Source organism: Rhinolophus hipposideros (assembly GCF_964194185.1).
Source record: "Rhinolophus hipposideros genome assembly, chromosome: 3".
NCBI lineage: Eukaryota > Metazoa > Chordata > Mammalia > Chiroptera > Rhinolophidae > Rhinolophus > Rhinolophus hipposideros.
Genome location: NC_138049.1, coordinates 6,019,065 through 6,043,605, shown reverse-complemented (window position 1 = coordinate 6,043,605; position 24,541 = coordinate 6,019,065). Strand labels below are relative to the sequence as shown.

Below are 24,541 nucleotides of genomic sequence, written 5' to 3'. Positions count from 1 at the left end.
TAACCAGTAAACTTTTGTTAGAGGCCCTGCTTTGTGACAATTCACCTGGGGGAACATATGAGACAGGGCTACGTATGCCATCGTAACCACCTCCATCTCAGAGGCTGTTAGATTTTTACTTTTACTAAGGATGGCATTTGTCAGAAGTTCCTCCATGAAATGTTTGTTACTGAGCCCAGGTTTTACAGTTAGATGACTGGCATAATGGTCCTGGTAATCCTTACACACACTGGAGTTGGTACGTGGGAAACCAGCCCACACTGAAGAGGGTGAGGGTGTGGGGTGTGGACGGATGGAGAAGAAGACACGTCTTCAGGAACACCAGGCAGTTAAGCCACTGTGGAATAGAACTTGGGTACAGGTTTCGTGTCAACAGACCTCCTCTAAGTTGGAAGGCGCCAAGTATTTGAAAACTATTTCAGAATCTAGAAAGGAAGCTGCAATGGACTGATCTGTGTCTCTCAGAAATTCCTACGTGGGAGCCCCAATCCCCAGGATCTCAGGATGTGACTCTATCTGGAGATGGGGCCTGACAGGGGTAACTAGGTTATAATGAGGACATTTGGGTGGGCGCCCGTCTGAGTCGCATCCTTGTAAGAAGAGATGAGCCCCCACAGCGGGACACCATGGCTGCATCCACAGAGGACAGCCATGTGAGGAGGAAGCATGAGCGCAGCCGTCAGCGAGCCCCGGAGGACACCAAAACTGGCACCTGGATGCTGGACTCGCAGCCTCTAGAACGGGGAGAAAGTCAATGTCTGTTGTGTAAGCCACCCTGTCTGTGGTATTTTGTTATACCCCAGCAAATGAACAGCGTCCAATTACAAAAGCCTCCTTACATATGAAGCACAAGAAAGAGCTGTCACTGGCAGCAGGACGGGGAGAGAAGGAGAGAGTGAGTTTTGGAAAGACGTCGGACAAAATAACACACCAGTGCTATAAACCCTGTTCTTATCCCCCCTCCTTTAGTACTTCCACTGCTTTTCATAATGGTTCCCTCTATAAATATACAAGTCCAAGATAAAGGATTTCTAGTAAAAGCAGAAAATGTAAGAAATATTGATTTTCCAAACTGTTAACTAAATCAGTAATAAAATGTGTAAGACGACCTGGAAGGCGTTCAGATTTTACTGGAAATACATAATTGCTTGGGGTGCAGATATTATATATTTATTTCCATCCTGACATTAGAATATTATACTCCCTTTCTTGCTAAATTGGTGTGCATTTAAAACATTGAATTGTTTCACTGTCCTGCTTAGAACCAAATGATATAAACTCTCATGAATATGTAAATCACCCCCTCTAAGCACATTATTAATTATTTCAAAGATAGTTGGAGGTCAGCAGCTCATAGCAATTTCTGTGCATGAAGTCTCATTAATACAAGACATCGCACAGTAAGGAAGCTTTATCACAGTTCCTGCGTGTGTGTGTGTGTGTGTGTGTGTGTGCGCCCATGTGCTCACACATACACACTTTAAGTGGTCAAAGTAACATACAGAACTGAACACAGCACCAGCAGGCACTGAATACGGCCTGTGGATGATGATGGAGAACAATGACAGTAAACACTCGGCAGCTAGAACAATTAAGATCCAAAGCAATTTCTATCTCAAATAAACTTGAATTTTCTTGACCTTGAGGCCACCAATGGCCCTGGTTTCCTCAGAATAAAGTTGTGACGGGTTCCGGAGCTGTGTAGCCGGAGAGGATACAGCACACAGCTCATGTCCCCAGATGGGGAGACTGCGCGAGGCCCGGTCCACGGAGCCTGGAACTTACACCGCCTGTAGCCCCCCCAGGGCCTCCCCCCTTCAGGCAGCTGTAAGTCAGTGGCTCCGTAGTCGGCTCTCAGCCATTGCAACGCTCCTGAATAAACCATGGGGCAGCTCAGGTGGAACCGTCAAAATATGAAATGCGGAGCTACTGATGGTGCATGGAATTACTGGCAAGTGGAGCATACCGAACCCAGGGAGCGGTGCTTTTTAAAATTCAGAATACTAACAGAAGACTTCTGCGCACCCAATTGTGATAAAATGGACCTTCTTGACCAAGCAACTCTTCATGCTCCCTACTCTAGGTTGCTTTTATACCTCTGACTGTGAACTCAAAATTGATGAAAGAAAAAACAAACAAAAAACTATTTTCACATCGGATAGCAACTGAGATAAGGAAGATAAAAATAAATACAGCCATTACCTAGTGTGCTTAACGAAATATACGTAGCAAAAACGAGAATAAAAATCCTGAATATTGGACAACTTTGTGCCGTAGTCAGAGTTTTCTGACTAGGGAATAACTAGAATCTAGATGCCGGTGAGGGAAATTGGGCAAAACCTTTCAAGCGTCCATTTGAAAGTTAAAAGCAGGCACACACCTCTATTATTTATGGATTGGTATGCATAGACGGTGACACTGTGAGGAAAAGCAAGGGGATGCGTGTCATAAAGGTCAGGATAACAGCTGCCGGGAGGCAGGCGGGCGGAGGTGGGGTAGGGGAGGGCCCTGGAAGCTTCTGGGTGCTGCCACGCTTACTACGTCTCATACATTTAAGAATACATCACCCAGCAATCCCTCTCCTGGGTATCCACCCCAAAAATCTGAAAACATGTATCCATAAAGACACGTGTGCTCCAATGTTCATTGCAGCTTTGTTTACGGTGGCCAAGACATGGAAACAACCAAAATGTCCTTCGATAGATGAATGGATAAAGAAGTTGTGGTACATATACACAATGGAATACTATTCAGCAGTAAGAAAAGATGATATAAGAACATTTGTGACAACATGGATGGATCTTGAGATTATAATACTAAGAGAAATAAGTCAGACAGAAAAAGCAGAGAACCCTATGATGTCACTGATATATGGTATATACACCAAAAACAACAAAAGAACAAGACAAACACATGAGAAACAAAAACTCATAGACACAGACAATAGTTTAGTGGTTACTATAGGGTAAGGGGGTGGGTGGTGGGTGATGAGGGTAAGGGGGATCAAATATATGGTGATGGAAGGAGAACTGACTCTGGGTGGTGAACACACAGTGTGATTTATAGATGGTGTAATACAGAATTGTACACCTGGATTCTACGTAATTTCACTAACAATTGTCACCCCAATAAATTAAAAAAATATTAAGAATGCATCAATCCCTGTAAAACAATCTACTTAAAGGTCAATTAATACTCTGTTGACTCTGGTTACCCTTCCAGCCTCAGGAGAGCACCCCGTTCTGATGACGGGGTGGTCCACAGACCTGAAAACTGTGCGGACGGTCCAGAAGGCCAGCGAGGGGGTTTTGATCTACACGTTTTGAGAAAAAAGAAGAAGAAAGCCTAAAGACAGCAATTTTGAACATCTTGTAGCTAGCTACCTCAGGCACTTACAGGTATCTTTCTAGAACTCTTTGTTTAACTAATAAATTTATACTTAAAAATGATTTGCTTTTCCCATTATAAACCAAGGTGGAATTATCTTAAGAGCTTGGGGCAGAAGCCGGTGGAAAGAAATGATTTTTGCCTTCTCTGCTCGCTATTCCAAGCATTCCCATCTTACTTCTGTTTTCTAAAATGTTATCTGTAACCACTCTGTAACATGCAAGAGAAGATGATGAAAGGGAGCTTGGGAAGTAGAAAGAAGCACAGTGAGAGCCGGACAGTTCATTAGACACGGGGGGCCTCCTGAAGATGAGGACGCAGAGCTGCTGGCACCATTACCAACAGGCGCATAAGTCAGCCATTTGCAATCCACTAAAAACACACGGTATGTCACACGGATAGGAAACCCGCTGTCCTGTCTGGAGCAGTGTCTGGAAAGGCAGCGTTTCCAAGGCCAGACACATGACTACGTGCCTGGACGGTACAGATGGCGCCTGCTGACTCGGCTACAATGGGCTCCCGAACTCCTACAGCTCTCTTCCGGTCCTTGTTCATGGAGCAGTCACTCCTTAGCAGGAAGCTGCTTGATCCAGAGCTGTTCCTGTCGCAGGCAGGCATGGAAAGCTAAACAGTCATCAGGACATTTTATGTGTCACCATCTTGCCCACCAGGGTTAGAGATGGCCACGCATTTGATTCTCGTCCTGGGCACACAGCCAGACCATACTCCCCTTTCCACACACACACACACATGCGTGCACGCACACAAACACACACACGAACACACGCACTCCCTCCTGCGGTTAGGTGGGGCCCTGGGCTGAGTTCTGGTTTGAAGACCGTGGGAAGAAGTGGGCTCCCGTTTCCAGGCCTGGTCTCTAAAATCTCTCCAGTGTGCTGCTTCCCCTCATCCTTGCGCCCCCTCCCCACTCATCAGCTGGTCTGGATAAAGAGGATGAGCAGGGGTCGGGGACCTGGGGGTTCTGGCGGCCGCTGAGGATGACAGCACCACTAGGGGGCAGAAGTCTGAGTCTGCGGCCCTGGCTGAGTGACTCTAGGGCAGAGGCCAGCAGAGCCAACCCACATTGGACCATGACAGGAGTGAAATAAACATTGATTCAGATTTCTGGGTTGCTTTTGGTAGAGAAGTTACACTACTACACTTACTTGACATTGCCTCATACATCCACATCGAAGGAAGACTCGCAAAATGGTTAGCCACGCCTCTCCCAATAAAACAAAGACTTTAGCATTAACTTTGGAAAATTAGGAAGTTTGATTAATTTCAAGTAATTCTGAGGCTCATCAGCTGCTTCAATCCTGGTGCTGTCAGTTTCACAGTGGCTATTATAACTATTCAAACTGCAGGGGCTAAGGGGAGAATGAGCTGTACAATTCAGACAGACAGACAGACAGACGGAGAATGTGTGTGTGTGGGGGGGGCTTCTAGGAAGATTGTTAATATTTCAAAGCTCATAATGTGAATTGCCAAATTGCTTTTCAAAAGTATATGAATTTATATTTGAACTGTTTTAAATGTGTATCCATGAAATTAATTGCTATGCTTTAAGTTAGCAATTATTTAGCAACTAATTATATTGAACTTTAATATGTGCATTGTTCATTTGCATATCTTATTTGGAGATCTACCTTTTAATATATTTCCGTACTTTTCAATGTGGTTTTAGGAAACATATTGACTTGATTATTTATGTGCATTTGGTAGAGAAATGTTTAAAAAACAGAAATATTTCAGCTTTTATGTTTAGCTCCCTAACTAGCCGTCTAGAAGCCAGTGTTCTTGACTCTCTGGGCAGCAAGAGGTCTCTGCACCTCGAAAGGACCAGAACTCTCTGCCTCATGGCTAGTACTGCCCACGAAGCCACTGCAGACCTGACAGACTCTAGTGGGTGAGTGGACATATTAGATAGGAAGGCAATGCCACTCTAAGTTATAGGAAACCTGGAATTACGTGAAAAGTGACCTGGAAGGAGAAAAGCCAGGCACCGAAGGCGGAGGAGGGGATACAGAGGGATGGCTCAGGGGTCACGGCAATGTCATCGGGGAGGTGGGACATGCCCTCGGACACCTGTGGCTACAGGAAGCTGTGCCCTAGGGGTGAATCTGTTCTACACCGTCTTTGCCACGTCAATTCGAGAGCAGCACGCTAGAGTAAGTCAGCCCCAAATCATGATGCCCCACCAAGCTGCGTGAGTGACAGTCAGGGTTAAGAGCAGATGCAGAGAGTACTCTGGCATTTCAAAATAACTCAGAGATGGAATGCAACTACTCGCAGGCATGGCAAAAGCACAGCAAATATTCAGAATACTTATGAGGTTTTCCCATAGCTTCATGCAACAGCTTGACAGAGGCTCTGGAAATACGCCATTGAGGCTGTCTTTGCCAATCATATTTTCGACTTCATCAACATTTATTAGAAACCTATGCTGGCAAGAAAATCGAGTCACTCACGGACAAAACAGACCAGGGCAGAGAGAGCACTTCTGTCCTTATTAATGCTCTGGCCTCCCACTGACAACACCTTGCTGCTTGTGGAATGCTCACCCGGCACTGGTCCTGCTTTCAAACATGGGGACTTGGATGGGCCTGAGGCATGGCCTGGGCACGAGGATTTTTAAAAACAGCCATGGTACTGAAATGCACCTCTAGAACTGAGAACCAGCCCAGAGAGGAGGGCGGGAGGGCAGCGGGATATGGAGCTTTGGAGTCAGTCACTCCTGGGTGGAAGCCTCAGCTCTCCTCTCCTAACGCGGCAATGCTGGGTACCCAATCAGAATAAACCTTCACCGCTTCCTCTGTACAATAAGAACGATGCCTTCACATTCAGTGCTGGTCTACATAGGGGAAAACTGCTAAAAATGAGAGGTACTCTTCCCTTGACCTTCTCCATAGGACTCTCAAGTGCATAGTTGGCTTCCCTTTTCACTCAGTGATTCTGGGTGCACATTCTGGGGCCACAGCTAGCTGACCTTGGACTTGACTTTGGACTTACCAGCTGTAACACCATGTGCAGTTTAAAGAACGTCAGCAAGCCTCAAATGCTTCATCTATACCACGGAAATAATGACAACTTCCATTCCAATGGGCTGTGTGGGGATTAAGTGGATGCACGTGACACCCTTTATACAGTAAGTACGCAGGAACAGCTCCAAGCATTATGTGCTTTTACTCTCGGGGAAATGAAATTCGTTATTCCACTCTTACAAAGCATAACACGACTTCTGGTCAAAGGAGGATCTCACACAAAGAAAGGAGGATTTGTACCTGAAAGGTATTTTAAAGCAGTTTTAATTGTTCATCATAAAACTATGAAAAAAGTTGGTTCATTGTGTACTCGCCATATTTTGAAGAATGCGTATGTCTAAAATTGAGCTTTGAAGGTGTTTTGTTTAAAAACCTTGAAGGAGGTTTCAAAGACTAGCATATGGTAGACAACACCTTATTGCATATGCTTTGGTGATGAGCATTATTAGACATTTACATAGAAATGGTGACTTTATGTGGACACCGGTAGTAACATATTGGTATGTGGGCCAGTTAGCACTAGAAAGGAAGGCTTGACCTAGCCCTTTTGTGGCTTCTGATGGACCACTGCAGTTTGAAAAACAGTTTGCTAATTCTGCTACAGCCTCTATTTTTTTTTGATACATATTTCATAGTGTCAGAAAACTGATCCCAGTTTTTTTTTCTCTCTCTCATAATGTCTCTATTCAAACACTAGTGAATTTCCCCCTTCCCTCCCCACCAGGCTCAGGAGATACTAAACAATGAATTTTGTGGAAAGGGCTATTTTGTATTGATCGGGGAAAGGGTGAGGGTTAAAGAGTTGTGTCTATACTACAAAGGTGGAAGAACAGTCTCGAACAGGACTGTACATGAGATAGGTACCTACTTCACATCAGCTTTCAGTAACACTCATGCCACTCTAGCAGGATAATTCATCCTAGTTTGTGGGCAACAAGGGGTCCTTTGGCCTATGCCCAAGTAGGAAGACAAACATCAAGCCAATTTACATGCTCACTGACCAATGAATCTATCCCACTCACAGCCCCATGCAACCCCCTCCCTCCCAGGACAGGAAAGTCAAGGCATGGACCCCCACTGTGGGTTCCAGTGCTAGAGAAACCATCTCTCCCAGTTAGATATGAACTTTATTGTAGAAAGGAAGTGATGGCTTTAGGAATAAAATACCCCTTGACGACATACATAAATCATGCTTTAATCTTCTTGGAAGAATCATATCCCAGAAGGAGCGAGCAGTCACCACAGGGCCCTACCACCATCTGGCTCAGCATTTTAAACTGGCAAGGAGAAAGGGAAATGGACATCTCCTCAGAGACATCGACAGGTCCACTTCTAAGCTTCCCCAAACCGAAGCTCACACCGGGGCTGACTCTTGAGGTCCAGTCATTTCCCACAGAGATGCTGGGGCTGGCCAGGAGCCCCCCAGGACAGCTCCGAGCCTCATGGCATCACCCACGGCACACCCACCTGGCTGCGTGGGTCTGGTGTGGACTTTGAACCTCACTGGAGTCATCCAGCTCCCATAAGGCTGACTTTTCAATACAGTCTTAGTTCTTTTACAGATGCACCATTATTTTTGCTTTTCATACATATTATTGGGTTTTATTAATAAGATTCATAGACGCTGGTATAACCATTTAATTAACCCCACAGTCTTCTCCATTGTGCAATGGAAACAATATGGATTCAGTCAATTCTTGTTCCTGATCGTCTGCTGTTTCTCTTTACAGTTTGAAAAGCCTTGATTTTCTATTTCTGCTTTATTACTGTATTTTATGGGTCTTGTTCTATGCTCTGTTAATTAAGACAAAGTCAAGTAAAACAAGGGGAAACGATGGCCAGACAGATGGGTGAGGAAGTAATGCTTGGTAAGGGGTTGACTGAAGCATTGAGCTATGGGGAATGCCAACCTACAGTCAAGGAATGTTGAAACACACGCTCCTCTATGAATATACACCTGCGTGCACACACATTGTATACACTGTCCTAGGGAATACATGCTTACATAACAATCAAAATAACAAAAGCAAATATTCATTGTGTGCTCACTGTCCCCAGCATTTAACCAACAGCCACTTTATATGGTATTATTTTAATTCATCCATATAACAATGTATGAAATAGGTGACATTGTATTATTCCTATTTACCTTAAAGTAAAACAGAGGCACACCCAGGTTAAGTAAGTTGAGCTACGTTACACAGGTGGAGGGTCTTGGCCTTGAACTTGGCTTCTCTGATGCTGTGTACACTGCAGAGTGTGTGCAGAAATGATTTATTTGTTTCTGGAGGATACTAGGCACACACAGGTATTATTTAAAATATGAAACACTTCAGCTTTACTAAGACTGGTACCTCTCAGACCTGATCTGCATTTCAGATGACCACGTGTCACCCGCTGTAAAGGGGTATGCTGTGGGCATCTTACAACAAAGACTCAGGGAGTGGGGCCCTCTCTCATTAGTTCCCTTTCACGGAAGATTACCTGTGCGTGGCTAAAAGAATCATGTATAAATCATCTCATTTTAACTTAACTGTTAAAACACATAAGTGACTTAAGAAGATTCAAGGTTCCTGAAACGCAACCATTAATTCAAGACAGTACTGATAAAGGAAACACAAGTCAAAAGAGAAAAATGACAGCGCTCACAAAGTGAGGTGCCATTACTCCTGACAGTGAACCTCATCTTGAGTGTATAATAGGCCCTGAGATATCAACTAAGGAGGCCATGAAGCCATTACACTTAGCAAGACATTTGAAAATCAAGAAAGGGATACTGAGAAGAGTGTCTCTGTGGAGTAAGGATTTAAGACAAGCCAATTTGTTGTTTTATAAAAAATTCTATGATAACATAACTTGAGTCACAGTAAAAAAAAGTAAGGGCTGAAATAGTACAAGACAAACAACATTGTGGCACACAACTGTACCTTGTAATGAGTAAGTACTTTTGGAATGTAGTAGTCCCCCTTATCCATGGGGCGGCAAGTTCTAAGATCACCAGCGGATGCCTGAAATTGCAAATAGTACTGAACCCTATATATACACTATGTTCTTTTTTATACATATATACTATGATAAAGTTTAATTTATATATTAGGACTCCCCTCTCCCCCACGTCTGACTCAAACTATCTTACTGTACCATCCTCAACTTTTCATTGAAAGGAAACAAGTTACAGCTTCTCGTTGGCATATCCCAAGTGCCAGCATCACTACTCTTGCACTTTGGAGCCATTAGTAACAGGAGGTTGACTTAACACAAGTACTGTGACAGTGTGACAAGCACCAGTCGATTTGATAACCAAGATGGATGCAGTGACTAATTGGCGTGATTCACCTTCTGGAGGGACAGAGTGGGATGGTGCAAGATTTCATCACATTCCTCAGAACAGTGTGCAATGTAAACTTTATGAATTGTTTATTTCTGGAATTTTCCATTGACTATTTTCAGCCCGTCATTGGCAGGGAATAACTGAAATCTTGCAAAGCGAAACCACACATAAGGGGGGCCAGCATATATATAAATATTGAAGATACAAAAAAATAAGTACTGGAATTAATTCTGGGGTGTAGAACGCTTGTTACACAATTGGATTTCAGTACAGCTGCTTCTAACCTGCCTCAGCCTATGCTCATTTACTACATTCTCTTTTAATAACAAAATACATATATAGGTAGCTTTCTGCTTATTGTCGTTGAAAAGTAAGGAAAGAGCAACCATAGAAGATACGTTTTCAATAGTAAGTGGCATTTTGAAAACTGAAAGCAAGATTTTATGGAGCATTATGTTTAAATGACCAATAATGAGGTAAATGCATTCACAAAATATATTTAAAAGGATTCCAAAGGAAAAACACAAAGTAGCATATTTAAAATTCATACATTCCCTGCCCCACTCACTATTAAAACAAAGAAATTGAAAACAGGATAGGAGTGCATAAAGTTCTAAGGAAAGACAAGATTAAAAAAAAATTAAAGGTATTTAAAAGATAACAACCCTATATTAGAATCCACATAATGCATTTCAGTGAGACAGAGCTTGGTCACGCAGACCTTTTGTGTCACAGAGAGGTTGTTAGTTATCTTCTGGCAAAGAACTAGCAAAATGAAGGCTAGTTTACATACATTCTTTATAAAAATATAAGTGAGTCAGCTTTCTTTACCTTTCCTGTGACTGTAAAGTACTGTCAATACTGTGCTACACAGAAAATATTTTTGAAAAAATATATATTCAATATAGTCACTTAACCTGTCTCTTAAAAAAAGGTGATATTTTAAAAATGATTCAGACAAAGAAATGCAAAAGGATCTTAAACTTATCAAAGAGTACTCAATCTTTTTCAAAATAAGGGGAAAAAAAGAACTGTGTAGAAATACCTTTTCTCAAATATAAGATTGGGGGAAAAATCCGAAAGTCTTTTACGCACTCTGCCCATGAGGCAGTAGGAAAAACTGCTGCCTTTACCCATTGCCGGTGGGAAGGAAAAGTGGCACAGTGTTAGGAGAGGAATTTGGAAAGAGAAAAATAAACATACATTTTCCCTTTGATACAATAATTCCACTTCTAGGAATCGATCTTAATCATATAGTCTGACAAAATTATGAAAATATGTGTGCATACAAGTGTATTCATTGCAGCAATATTTCTAATACAAAAATGAAAACTAAGCATTGACCAATAAGAAAAAGTAAGGTATATACACACAATGGAATTCAGTGAGCTATTTTTTTTAAATGGAGAAACTATCCATACACTATTACTAGGGAGTGATCTCCAGAATATAATATATAATGTATAGTGGGGAAAAAAACAAAGGTGGAGAAAAAACATGCACAGTATCCCACTTTCTACTTAAGAAAGGGGTGACACAAATCCATATTAATGTCATTAGTAATTTGTTTACATGTGTTTAAAATAGGGGATTTTTCAAATAAAGTTTTACCTTTATTTACCTCTATCTGGGGAAGAAAAGGAACACTGAAATGAATAGGATAAAACCTCTTTCTTTGAAAGTAACTTGTTTTATAGCTTCGACTTTGGAATTATGTTAATATTTTACATAATTATAAAAAACAAAATAAATTTTAAAAGCAATTCAAAGAAAAATAAAATACGTATGTGATTGGTGACCTAACTATACAGTAACTGTACATGGTTCTATGTCCCTATAGGAATATATCCTAATGACAAAACAAGCTGCAAAAATCTTAAGATTGTTTTCCATAATCATACTTTGGTGATGGTGTCAGTATTTTAATACTGATACTATTATGTGGGTATTGTAACTAAAGACCGATGAGTAATCATGTTGATATCACTTAGTATTAACATTTTTTCTAAGAGAAGAAGCGACAACAGTTGTAAGATTAGTAACTTTAAATAAAAATTCCATAACCCTGAATTGGAACTGGAAATGTCCGTATAACTAACATTGGAGTTTATACTTTAAAAAAACAACAACAAACAAACAAACAAAAATATGTTTCCCAGCTCTTTCAACTAGGTCTAGAAACAGTGACCAACCTAGTATATAGTATATAGAATTTCTTGTTATACTAGAAAGCCTATCTAATGTGTACAAGCGGGGTAATTGTTCCATTTTTCTTTACTTACTTCTTTATAATTTTCTATAATGAGAAAGGTTTAAAATTTAAAAATCAGTGAGGAATAAACTGATTTTTAAAAGTACCTTGACTATAAAGAGATTTGAAAATGGAGATTTAGAAATATTTCTATGTTATATGGTTTTGTGAAGGAGGAAGGTTTATCAATACAATGTCACATTAAAAACAGAAAACAGAATCTTCCAAACTTCAAATCAATGTTTCACTGACTTTTGAACCCTTTTGTTAAAAATATAAAAACACAATACCTTTTAATGAGTTTTTCTTATCAATATATTGACATATATGTTATATAAATCTTAATGTAAAAATCATTGCATTGATGGCAGATATATTTGAAAAACAACTAGATCATAATTTACAAAGTTAACAATACAATTACCTACTTCCATTTGGATCTGTGAAATAATTATGATTATATTTTTCAGCTCTGATCAAGATTAAAACTAAGTATTGAAATAAACTAAACTTAAAAAAACCCTGCCAATTCAGTCAAGGTATCACATAGTTTCCAACCAGAATTTTCAAAATCAGTGAAGCATATTTACTCACATTGCAGTAACTAAAAACAAATATATAATGAAATAGGGGCCCTTACCTCACTCCATATATAAAAATTAACTCAAAATGGATCAATGACCTAAATACAAGAGCTGAGCTATTAAAAGAAAACATAGGGGTACATTTTCATGACCTTGGATTTGGCAATGGATTCTTACATTTGACACCAAAAGTACAAGCAGCTACAGAAAAAAGAGATAAACTGAACTTCATCAATATTAAAAAGTTCTGTGTACCAAAGGACATTATCACCAACCTATACAATAGGAGAAGTGTTTGCAAATCATGTATCTGATATGGGTCCAGTGTCCAGAATACATCAAGAATGTGTTCTACTCAACAACAAGACAAACAACCCAATTAAAAAATACACAAAGGACTGGAATAGGCATTTCTCCCAATAGATATTTAAATGGCAAACAAGCATAGGAGAAGATATTCAACATTACTGGTCACAAAGCAAATGCAAATCGAACCACAATCAGATACCACTTCACACTTAATAGGAGGGCTATTTAAAAAGCACTGAAAAATAACAGGTGTTTTGAGGCTGTGAAGAAACAGGAATGCTTACAAGTCCTTGGTGGTAATGCAAAACGGTGCAGCAGCTACGGAAAATCGTTTGGTAGCTCTTTGTTCTTCAAACGGTTAACCATACAATTATCACATGACACAGCATTATTTGGAATAACCAAATGGAGGAAACAACGCAAGTACCCATCAACAAATGAATGAATAAGCAAATTGTCACATATCCAGATAGTGAAATATTATTCAGTCATAAAAAGGAATGAAGATACATGAGACAACTTGGATGAACTTCAAACACATCATGCTAAGAAGGCAGACATGAAAGGTCACCTACGGCATGATTCCTGTTATATGAAGTGTCCAGAATTGGCAAATCCAGAGGCAGACCACAGGGGTGCCCGGAGATGGGCGCAAGAGGGATTGGGGAGTGATTACTTAAAGGATATGGGCTACTTTTCCAGGGTGCTGGAAAAATTTTGGAAGTAAAGAGCTGAGTGGTGAGTGCTAATACCGTGACTACACAGAATGCCACCGATTGTACACATTAAAACGGTAAAGTGTATGCTATGGAAATTTCACCTAAATTAAAACAAAAGTACATGTAATAACAATAGTACAATCCAAGGAAAGGATGTTTTGTAAATGTTGGAAGCTAAAAAAAAAAAAAAAAAAAAAAAAAAAAAATCAAATCTTATTTTGGTTTTATCTCATTCTCCTTTCATTTCTTTGTTAAATATATGTTCTCCCATACATATGTGTATGTGTGTGCTCCAAATTTGTAGCACGATTTAAAAATTTGGACACTGCTGCTGTAGATCCAGGGTAATAAACCTATAACGCACAGGGTGAACCCACAGATATACTCTATGTACCTTGGCTGAGTCATGTTTCAAATTTCACTTTCAATGCCTTTATGCAGGTTATGCATTTGCTAATTCAATGCAATTCTTTCATACCCTAGTGTTGTATCTTTTTTGGTGACCCAAACAATGTTTCTTGCCCAGCGATGATCAAATAGGTATTTGAATTTTCAACCCTCCGGCTAGGGATTGGGTATATCCACATTTCACATCAATAGTTCGCCTTCTATTCTTGATGAGCATTAAAAACAGGGTGAAACAGTGCTCGACTTACCCACACAAGGCAGAGAGTAGCCGAGCTCAGGGTCATGGACAAACTGCCGGTCGTTGAGTCTCGTCACGCAGTACAAGTGGAAACAGTCTAAGCAAATCACATGGCGGTCGTTGCACTGGAAAACCAGGACAGGGCTCCTGGATGGATAAAGAAGGACATTGTCTTTAGTGCCCATAAGGGTGGAAAGGCGACATGTGTGGTAGGACACTTGGTAACCCCATCGGCTCGCTTAGCGTATGCTCTGTATGCAGACCTGCTGCTCAGCACTGAGCTCGTACATGTTAGCACCGGGTCTTCAAAGCTGGAAGCAGTCCACTGACCATAGAGAACGCTGATTTTCTTAATTTCGTATTTTTGATGTTAACAGATTTACCAATCAACTGTTTAAACCCAAGCTCAGATATACCCTTTCTCTAGAAGCCTTCCCTGATTAACTTACTAATCAACCCACACACTTACATGTATTTCTACTGATCCACCATCACATCACAGTATTGATAAGTTTCTCCTCTCTGATGGACTGTGACCTTCTTGAAAGTAGATACTGCGCGTGCTTTACACTGAAAATCTCGTAGTACCAGGCATTGTAAGGTTTTACATAAATGTTCCTTAAATTTAATTTATAATAATATATAGAATCTGAACTTCCCCAAAATCAAAAGAAAGTTACTATCACAGCAAAGTAGGCATGTGAAACAAGAGCTCGTATTTCATTGCTAAGTAGAAGAGTAGGATTTCAAACTAAAAGATTTCCCAGCAGAGATTCTTCTACTACAACATTTTGTCTATTCTGCCACCCCCATCTCACCCAAATATCCAATTTCTCAAAGTATGGTTAGGAGATTACAAATGCATTGATATATACAAGTCCTAAAAGTTTTGGCTTCCTGTAGGGAAAAAAAAAAATCTCCTGAATAACCACATATATTTTTGCTGGCAAATGAACCATACAATTTTATGACAAAAAGGAGACAGATTGAATATATTAATTTGACATCAGCCCCGAGGCAATTTTAATAGTATGAAAGTCATTGGAGTTTATTAGATAAGCCTATTCTCTATGCAATGATAACAAAATAGTTTTCATTCGACACACAATTCCTAACAGATAAAAGAGTCCTTCAAAAGCTCTTTTCCCAGAAAAACTGATGCTAAACATTAATATTAGAAGATAATATTTTAACTATTAAAAGGTTTCCAAAATTCTGTTTTCCCACTTATTTCAAAGCAATATCTAATACAAAAAAACAAAATGGGGGAAAAAAAACAACCTTGGTATTTTAATGTCATGGATCTACAGGAAAATGGTCAACTTAATCTGAGCAATAGTGTCTGTCACTAAATATTTTGATGTGCTTCTATTTCCCATCTGAAGTCCTTCTGGGGACACCAACTCCATCTCCGGGGTCAATTTCAATTAAGCCATGACTGTGTTCTTTCAACCTTTTTTCTGGTAACAGCTTTCCCCTTGAAGATGATACAATGTAACGTTTTCCTAGGTCTAGCCTGAGTCACGCATGCACACAGGCACAGGACACACACACCTTATTCACTGTTTGTGATCCCACCGAGTGGCTGTTTTACCTGCTCCTCTCACACACAGCTAAGTTCTGTGAAAAATACTGTCCATTCTGCCTTTAGCAACATGGTCGATTTAGCCTTTATAGACTAAGTAGCTTAGTCTGCTATCAACATATGGAAATCCGGGAGAAAATATTAGAACATTTATAAAAATGTTCCTATATATAGCTAGGTTAAGAAGAAAGCTTAGCAATTACCTTGTAGAATAATTATAAAGAAAACTTAAAGCCAAAGCTGTCGGCATGTAAACTACTGTCACAGTGACTTTTAGAGATGGTAAGGCACGTGGTATGCAGCTATTGGTCTAACAAATGAGTTTTTTCCCATCCCTATTAGAAGGAAAATTAGAAAGAGTTCTCGTTCATGTGTGGACAACAGGACACACTACAGTTTTGATTTTAGTTTGAATATGTTCCCAAAGGACTCAGACCATCCAAACCCGCAGGACAGTGATTGCTCATCTCCACAGATAACACCCTACTACCGGGAACAGATAGATCAGCAAGAAATGGTGTTATAACTGCATCAGAGGCCGTGGTGTGAGGTGAAGCCTGTGGGGATCCGGGGCCCACCACGTTCGGGAAGGTTTTAGAAGCCCGATGTTTGGGGCATGGACAGACACACCCAGCAAAATGAAGGACACAGTCGTCCAGCATGCCCCTCCCCACACTGAGAATTTGAGTAAAAAAGATATAGACACAGATATACATGTTATGTATAGGTATATATTTCACATAGAATGATCAGCCTGTTGGATATTTTATTGTAGTTACGAGGCAAGATTGCTTCTGTCTTATTAAGAATAACCCTAGTACTTATGAACAAGTTAGCAGGACACACAGAGAAAGGTTATTAGATTAATCAGTTGAGTCACCCGAGAAAATGAGTACAAATCATTTCATGGCTAGAGGGACTATATAATTGACTTCCTAAGTGCTAGATAAAAGAGGAAATAGAGGAACAGTAGTATTTAGGAGCACCTACTTGGGTTAGGAAACTTGCTTGGAACGTTACATGTTTTTCTCCATTTCATCCTCCTGAAACAAAGCACCCCGACTGTACCGTACCCCTGGTCCTCTCTCGGTCTCCACGCAGGCCGGTCGGCGTGATGCTTGCATACCCTAGCGTACTTCTAGTTCCTTTACTCCTAGACTCATACGTACTCTTTGTTGTCCACCCCTAGCAGCATAATACTAGTTTTTATATTTAAATCAAAATTGCAAGGTCCAGTTCAAGACTAAAGACCTCCAAGGAATTTTTTCAGGAGCCCAGCTCTTCACTGATTCGTCCTGTTCTCCTATTTCCTCCACAGAGCCCATCACAAAGTGCTCTTATTCCGCGTTTCACACATTACCGTCTTAGCTGTCAGCACCGAATGAAATGTCCTGAGGCCACAACAGAGGCCACACATGACTGACGGCCCCATGCCTCTTGCCTCACCAAACACCAAGCCGAGCACACGAGTGACGGAATCGATAGTTACAGGTGGTACCAGCGCACAGATGCACGGAGTGTTCTTATCTTATATTTTCTCTGCTCCCATTCATACATTTTTTTTTTTTACTCAGCTACTCATTGAGCAACTACATTGGCTAAAGTGGCCCTTAATAAACACATGTGGAATACAGCACTGAATGAAAGAATAAACACCTTAGAGTCATAATTGGTATGAGTGTTGGTTGGGAAACACATATGTACACAATCGCGGTGCACAGTCTGGGGACACGACACGTATGTGGCACAAATGTCACATGGGAGCCCAGGAAGAGTGAGAGAGACATGAAAAGCGTTGGGACAGACACAATTGTGGCCAGGGGCAGTGGCAGTGGGGACTCTAGCAGACTGACTCAGAATATGGCCCTAGGTCCTTGGATTCCGGAAGGCCCTGAAACATGGGAAGGGCGTGATGTTTCAGAAAGTTCAGTCCTGAGGACAGTTTGGAAGGACAGAAGCCGGAAGTCGTGAAAACCACTTGGAGGTCATTTTAATAAGTCACACACAAGTCACTAAGGAACTTGACGATGGAGTGCTGGTGGTTTCGAGAATGGGACTGAGAAGATGGATAGGAGTGACATTTCTGAGAAGAACCTGCCAGAACTTATCTTCTCTTGGGTCTTTGTTCCTCCTGACATTCCTCTGTGCCCTTTGCTCAAATTACATATAAATGTTAATTGATCAATCTAGAAAACGATTTTGCCCCAGTGAGCCAGGTTACAAAGCAGTTAATCAAAGGTTACATAAAGTTCTCAATCATATATAAAAGGAATTATAAATGCTACACTTGACATTATTGAAGAGTTATTTGTAAGCAATGACTTCCCCACGTTTATTAAAGGACTGATCCAAAGGCCTTCTGAATATTACGCGTAACTGAAGGAGTCATAGCAAAAACTACGGCAGCCATCCACATATATCACAGAGTAGAATATCATTACACAGGGGTCCAAACATTTGAACTACTGCAGATTAGTTCTCTATTATCTATAAAATAGCAACAGTTTTCATATTTATATGATAAAATGTGCAGTTTAATCTGCTCTCTACCTCATTTGTTCTTGTTCTCTCGCCCTCTCTATCTCTACCTCTATCTCTATCTATCTATCTGCCAAAATCTATTTTTTCGTCTCTGTTTGTCTACTTCTTTCTCACATACACATCTTCATTCATACCTATTAAAGGAGAGGCTGTGGTTGTAACTTATCAACTCAATGTGACACATATCGAATAGAATGTCCCAGAAATTTTTAGATATGAAAAGATAAGGGAGCAAGTGTAAAACCCAAATCTAATAAAATGGGTAGGAGAGGGACACAACTAACGGATACAGAGTAGAATATTTCCGTTAGGTGAGAGGTGCAGGCAGTGAGCAGGCTTGGTGCTCAGCAAGCTCCCACAGGCTCCCAGTGAGCCCCACCTACTGGTTTCCACACCTCAACGAATGACCGAATGACCGGTGCTACAACAGGGAAAATGCAAAAACGACAACGAGTGATTTCCAGGACTTGACTGGAAAAAACACTGCAGCTTTGGCCTGTGCTCTCTCCTGGGCCACTTGCTCTGAAGGAAGTTTGGCCATGTTGCGAGACCCTCCAGCTGTCCTATGGAGAAGTCCCTAGTGGCTAGGACCTGGGGCCTGTCGCCAACAGCCAGCACTGACTTGGCAGCCACCTGAGTTAGTCACCTCTGAAGCAGATTGTCCGGCCCAAGGCAAGCCTTCAGGTGACTGTAGCCCTCAGGTGACATCTTCACTGTAACTTCATGGCATGCCCTGAACCATCCAGCTAAGCTGCTCCCAAACTCCTGAGGCACTGCAACAGTGTGAGATAACATTTACTGTTATCTTAAGCCACTAAGTTTTAGGACAATTTCTTTCAAATGCAGCAATGCAACTAATAAGGTTTAGAGGAGGAAGAGAGGATACTTAGCAGATCAGAGAAGGATTTATGCAAGTAGTGGCATTTGAAGGAGAGTCAGGATTCCAGGGAATGCAGATGGAGAAAAATGCAGATCAAGAGCAGAAGAGATGGAAGCTGTCAAGTCCAGAGCACAGAGGGGGTGTGCTGAGTCAGCCAGTGGAGCTGCTTTCTTCCTTCACGCCAATGAGAAGCAACATCAAATACAAATACATGTGTGTATATATATATATATATATATATATATATATATATATATGTGTATGTATATGCTTGCAACATATGTATAAAATTCCCAGGAGTCATAGTTGTTCATGTACCGAGGGTTTGTTGACAGCTTTGAGGGATTGATAACTGGGGCATAACATCTATATTGAGTTGCACAGACTAAATACTGTAAAAACAACACGTGAATTTTTTGAGGGTCAAGTTGGGATATACATATATAATATACACATACATATATATACATATATGTGTATATATGTGTGTATATGTATAGATAGATAGATAGATGATAGATAGTAGAATCATCCAAAATGCAATGAAAAGCGATGCTTTTATAGTTAGAATGCAGCTATTAAGTGCAAATCATTGAGGAGATAAAAATAAAATATCCTCACTGGAGGGAGACAGTTAGTCCTTAAATTTGGCTAACCCAACTTGACCCTCAAAAATTCGCGTGTTGTTTTTACAGTATTTAGTCTGTGCAACTCAACACAGACGTCATGCCCCAGTTAGCAATCCCTCAAAGCTGTCTACAAACCCTCAGTACATCAACAACTATGATTCCTGGGAATTTTATAAAGCAATTAATTCTATAAAAATCATTAGAGGAGGAAAACTACACAATGAAGTGACTTGAATTTATCTTTTTCAACTGTCACTTTAAATCGCTTTCAGCTAGAGATAGCTTATAAACAATAAATAAATAAATGACTGAAATCTTGGAAACCAAATGCATTTTCACTTAATCTACATTTAGCAACATTACCTATTAATTGCCCAACTGCACTACAGATAAAAAAGTCTCCAACACACGGCCAGCCTGCAGAAGTGCCGGAGATCACATTTCAGGCACATATGTCATGTGAGTTCATTATGTGAGTTAGCCAAATGAGAAAGCCCAGTCACTGGAGAGGTCCCTCATCCAACATACTAATTGATAGACTCAACTCTTAGAAATTAAAATAAGCTTCAACAGTTGAATGACCTTCAAAATTCCTTCTAGCAGCCAAGTTTAAAATCCCAAAGTTGAGTTCACTTGCCCATTCGTCTGCTTGGACTCAGAATCCTATTACGGCACTGCACACAGCTCCTGGACGAGCTCATTAGCTACACCTCCAATTTCTTCCCGTCTCCTCTGTGCACGTGCTCTCTGCTCTATCCAGTTCACTTTGCTGCACACACACAAAAAGGGTTGACGCTGGCTTTGCAAGCTTACTTGCAGGAGATCCAGTATTTCAGCATATGCAACATACCCAAGGTAAAGACTATGTCTACATCCTAGAATCACTTTCATTTGTCAATTCTGCCAGTAGTTTTGAAAAACCGCTACAAGCCAGGTATTGTCCTGTCGATGTCACATCAAAGTAAACAAGACAGGGTCCTTCCCCTCAGAAGGTCACAGTTCTATAGGGTTGAAGACAAACAAGTAATTATGTCATAGTGTAGTAGTGCTACCACAAGGATGGGTCTAGAGACCACCTAACACAGGGTCTGGGGTGCGTGGGGCAGTCCCATGATAGCTTTTCCTCAGTCCATACAGAGGGAAGATAGGAAGCAAACTAAATGGCTTCCCTTGTTTATAAAGGCCTTAAATAAAATATTATATAAAATGATAAGAGTAAACATGCTATGAAGAAAATGATTAAGAAGATATAAACTCTTTCTCTTCTTTCCTAATTGGCAAAATTCCTCTATAATCCTCTTTCAGTAATTCTATATCCCATCTGTGGCATTAAATATTATTGAATTCAAGAGAATTTCTAACCTCAGCGTCTGTTCCAAAGTTTCATCCCACTGATGAATACTCTGCAAACTTGCTTGTCATTAATGTGCAAATTCATTCCTGGAAGACAACCTGCTTTTGTGTATCCTGCGATTATAATACCAAAATATTTCAAATTGTCACAAGTGCTTGCAAGGTGACACCTTACAGTTTCATGGGCATCTTTTCTGCAGCGGGGCTAAAGCTTGATCTCCTTTATGTGGGGTGGGGTGGGGGTCCCGGGCCAGTGCTCTGCGTAAGGCCTTCTGTTGTGGACCAGGGCTCTTTACTTAACGGCTCCCTATCAAGTTAACCGCGTTCCTGTTGATGTGTTGACTTTTCTACTTCCTGTCATGTAGAGCAATGTGGGCGTTTCAAGTAGCAGCCACTTTTTCTGTTTCAGACCTGTTTCCTTTCAATGTATACTCAGTGATTACGAGAATCTACAAAGCAGGAGCTATAGAAATGGCTGAGTCAACATAAAGAGAAGGGAAGTAATGGTTTCTAGAGCCAAAGGGTTAGGTCTTCGAGTATTGGTGTAATCTGAATTCTGACTGGTTAGCATCATGCTGGCTGACAGCTAAGTCACACGCATGCTATGTCGACTGTCTTCCTCCCACCCTGGCCCCCTATGCACTTTAATCAGCACACCTCAGCGGAAGGTATTCTAAAGTAGCTTTCATCGCGGCAGGTCTTGGCCAAAATTATAGTTACCCAGTGCTAATGCATTAACACCCCAGGATTTCCTTCTGCCTTTCAGAAACCCCCACAAGCTAGATTTACCCCATAATGTGAATCCCCCAAATTGCCATTCACAAATTCTTCTGTTTCTCTCAGATCAGTCTCCACTTAGCTTCCAGACCACCTTCTTCCTTATGCTCTTCTCCTTGTGTGCAAACTTCTTCCCTACTTGTCTTCATTTCCGCCAACATGGTCAAGTTTCAGCTCAAATCTAACCTCCTTCAGAAAGCTTTTTTCAGTAAAACTCTAGCTCACATTGATTCTCCACTCACTCCCTAATTTCCTGTATGCTTATGTTTATAAAGTATTATTTTTATATATTCAACTTAGTGTTTTATTTCATATCATTTGCATTGTTTCATGAGTCTATGTCAGGTCTCACCGGCTCAAACTCAAAACATACCAACTGAGGAGTTGCTGTGTGCTGGCACCTTTGTTCCATGTGGGGAGGGGGAGATATAGTTCTCCCCAAGGAATTCTATCTAAGGGTGAGAGAGATATAAGTCTGAAGCATTTTGGGAAAACTAATGAGAAGTAACTTAATCCAGTATTGGTCAGGCAGAGAATGTCTCCTGAAAGAAGAAACATATAAACTAAAAGGCAAGAAGGAGTTAGCCTGATCAAGAAACTAGAGGGAAGAGGGAAAGCATGTAAAAACACTGAAAATGGAATAAAGTTAGGTAGGGCCAGGGAACCATATTATATATTTTTATATTACCCCCTTAGCCTTTATCAAAGTTCTGAATTCCTCCAGAAATTAAAAATGAAACTAAAACATTATGATACTGCTTCATAACTCCCACATGTAAGTCAATGTTTTAAGTTTATATAACACCTTACGTGTAGTTGAATTAGGACCTATCATTTATATCATTTTGAACCATTAACAATAAATAGCATATACAAAATAAAAATATGAAGCCATGGTTACAAAAGAGAATTAATGGATTATTAATTTCCTCCAGATGGTGTCAATCTTTGAAAAAAATCATTTGATTTTAATATTGTTTATTTATACTTCTAAATGTAATTACTGTTGACACGTTGAACCCAAACCATTAATTTCTAGAAGTGTTAGACTAGAAACAACATAATGTAACAATGCGATTTAGAATTAAAGAATAAACTTTTCTTTCTTAAAAGTTAAATTTTTAAAAGCAAAGAGGTCAACGCTTTTTTGTAATAATTCGTTACAATGACTTGGTGTACATCCCCAAATTTTCTTGCTAAAGGCATTTATACCAAACAGACACTGACAAATAATTGTAAATAATGGGTAAATCATAACAAAATAACTGTTGCATGTAACGAAATGAAATTAACAATTCCAAAGGGTGTTTGGCCCATGAGAGCAAGATGCGTCTCATGAAAAATTATCACATTACTTTCCTATCTCCCAACTAATGGAATTAATTTCAATTCTCAAAATTGTAATTATAAAAGTCCACGGATGCTCAAAATTATATTTATAAGAGCCACGTTCTTCTGAGTTGCAATCTCAGAGCTCACTCTGTTCAGACTGTGCGTATAGCTCAAGAAAGCTGATGCCAGGTTTAACATACCATGCTTTCTGGGTCACAGCGCTCGCAGAGAGCTGCTGTGTGACACAACTATTCCGTTGTTGGAGTTGCCATCTGTAACATATGCCGACGCATGCACGTTTCTGCCTTTGTTTTTTCTTTTGTGAATAACAGCTAGAAGCAGATAATGCCCAGCTCCACTGCACTGTGCTACATCGAGAAAGATATGAAGACAGATCTTGTTTAGATAAGAACCCCACTGTGAAATAAATTATTCTGGTGTATCCCCAGATCTCATGACAGGAAATATTAATGTGCTAAGAATCGTTCCAGTGGTCGTGGATGTTAGGAGCTACTTAACAGGGGAAATTCTTACAGACACGGAGTGCTTGAAATTTTACATCTTTTGCTGCCATCTCACCAAACCTTGCACATTCATAAAGTGAATGAATGAATGAATGCTAATAGGATGTCAGGTCTTTTATTCATTTTATCGGAGAAACATTAAAAATCAGGTCCTCTGACGTAGAGCAGTTTTAAATGAAGAACTTGCCTGAAAGATTGCAGACATCTTAAAACAGAACTTACAAAGTTCTATAATGAAAATGTCTCAAAATGAGGAGGTATTGTGAAATTCCTGAGGTATCATTACATGAATTCGGCATTAAAATATCAACATAATTAAAAAGTTTGTGCAGCATAGTAGGTAAAATTATTTTCCTAATTTAGTTTTTTTGTTTTACATATAGCCAGAAATGCAGTGAGTAGCTTGCCAAAATACTTCCCTGAAAATAACCAAAATCAACATGGCCTAATGATAAAAATCCAAATGAAATCATGTATAAAACCCAGATAAGGGAATTTGTGCAAAGATGCAATTAATCGCCTGCCCTGCACATTCCAAGACCTTGGATGTTGGGGGAAGATTAGAAAGAACCCTGGGAAAGGTTGTGTGAGTTGGCTGTGCTGGGAGCTGGCCTCAGAACCATTTCTGTAAAATAAGGGTGTGTGAGCT

General features: G+C 40.3%; 1 protein-coding gene across 1 annotated transcript in view; it reads right to left on the bottom strand.

The window, feature by feature from the left end:
- PRKN (parkin RBR E3 ubiquitin protein ligase) overlaps positions 1-24,541 on the bottom strand; it is a 1,140,411-nt gene that overhangs the window by 361,444 nt on the left and 754,426 nt on the right. Inside the window, exon 7 of the mRNA XM_081044895.1 lies at positions 14,282-14,418. Coding sequence (XP_080901021.1) covers positions 14,282-14,418 — 137 coding nt within the window. The remainder of the gene's footprint in view (positions 1-14,281; positions 14,419-24,541) is intronic.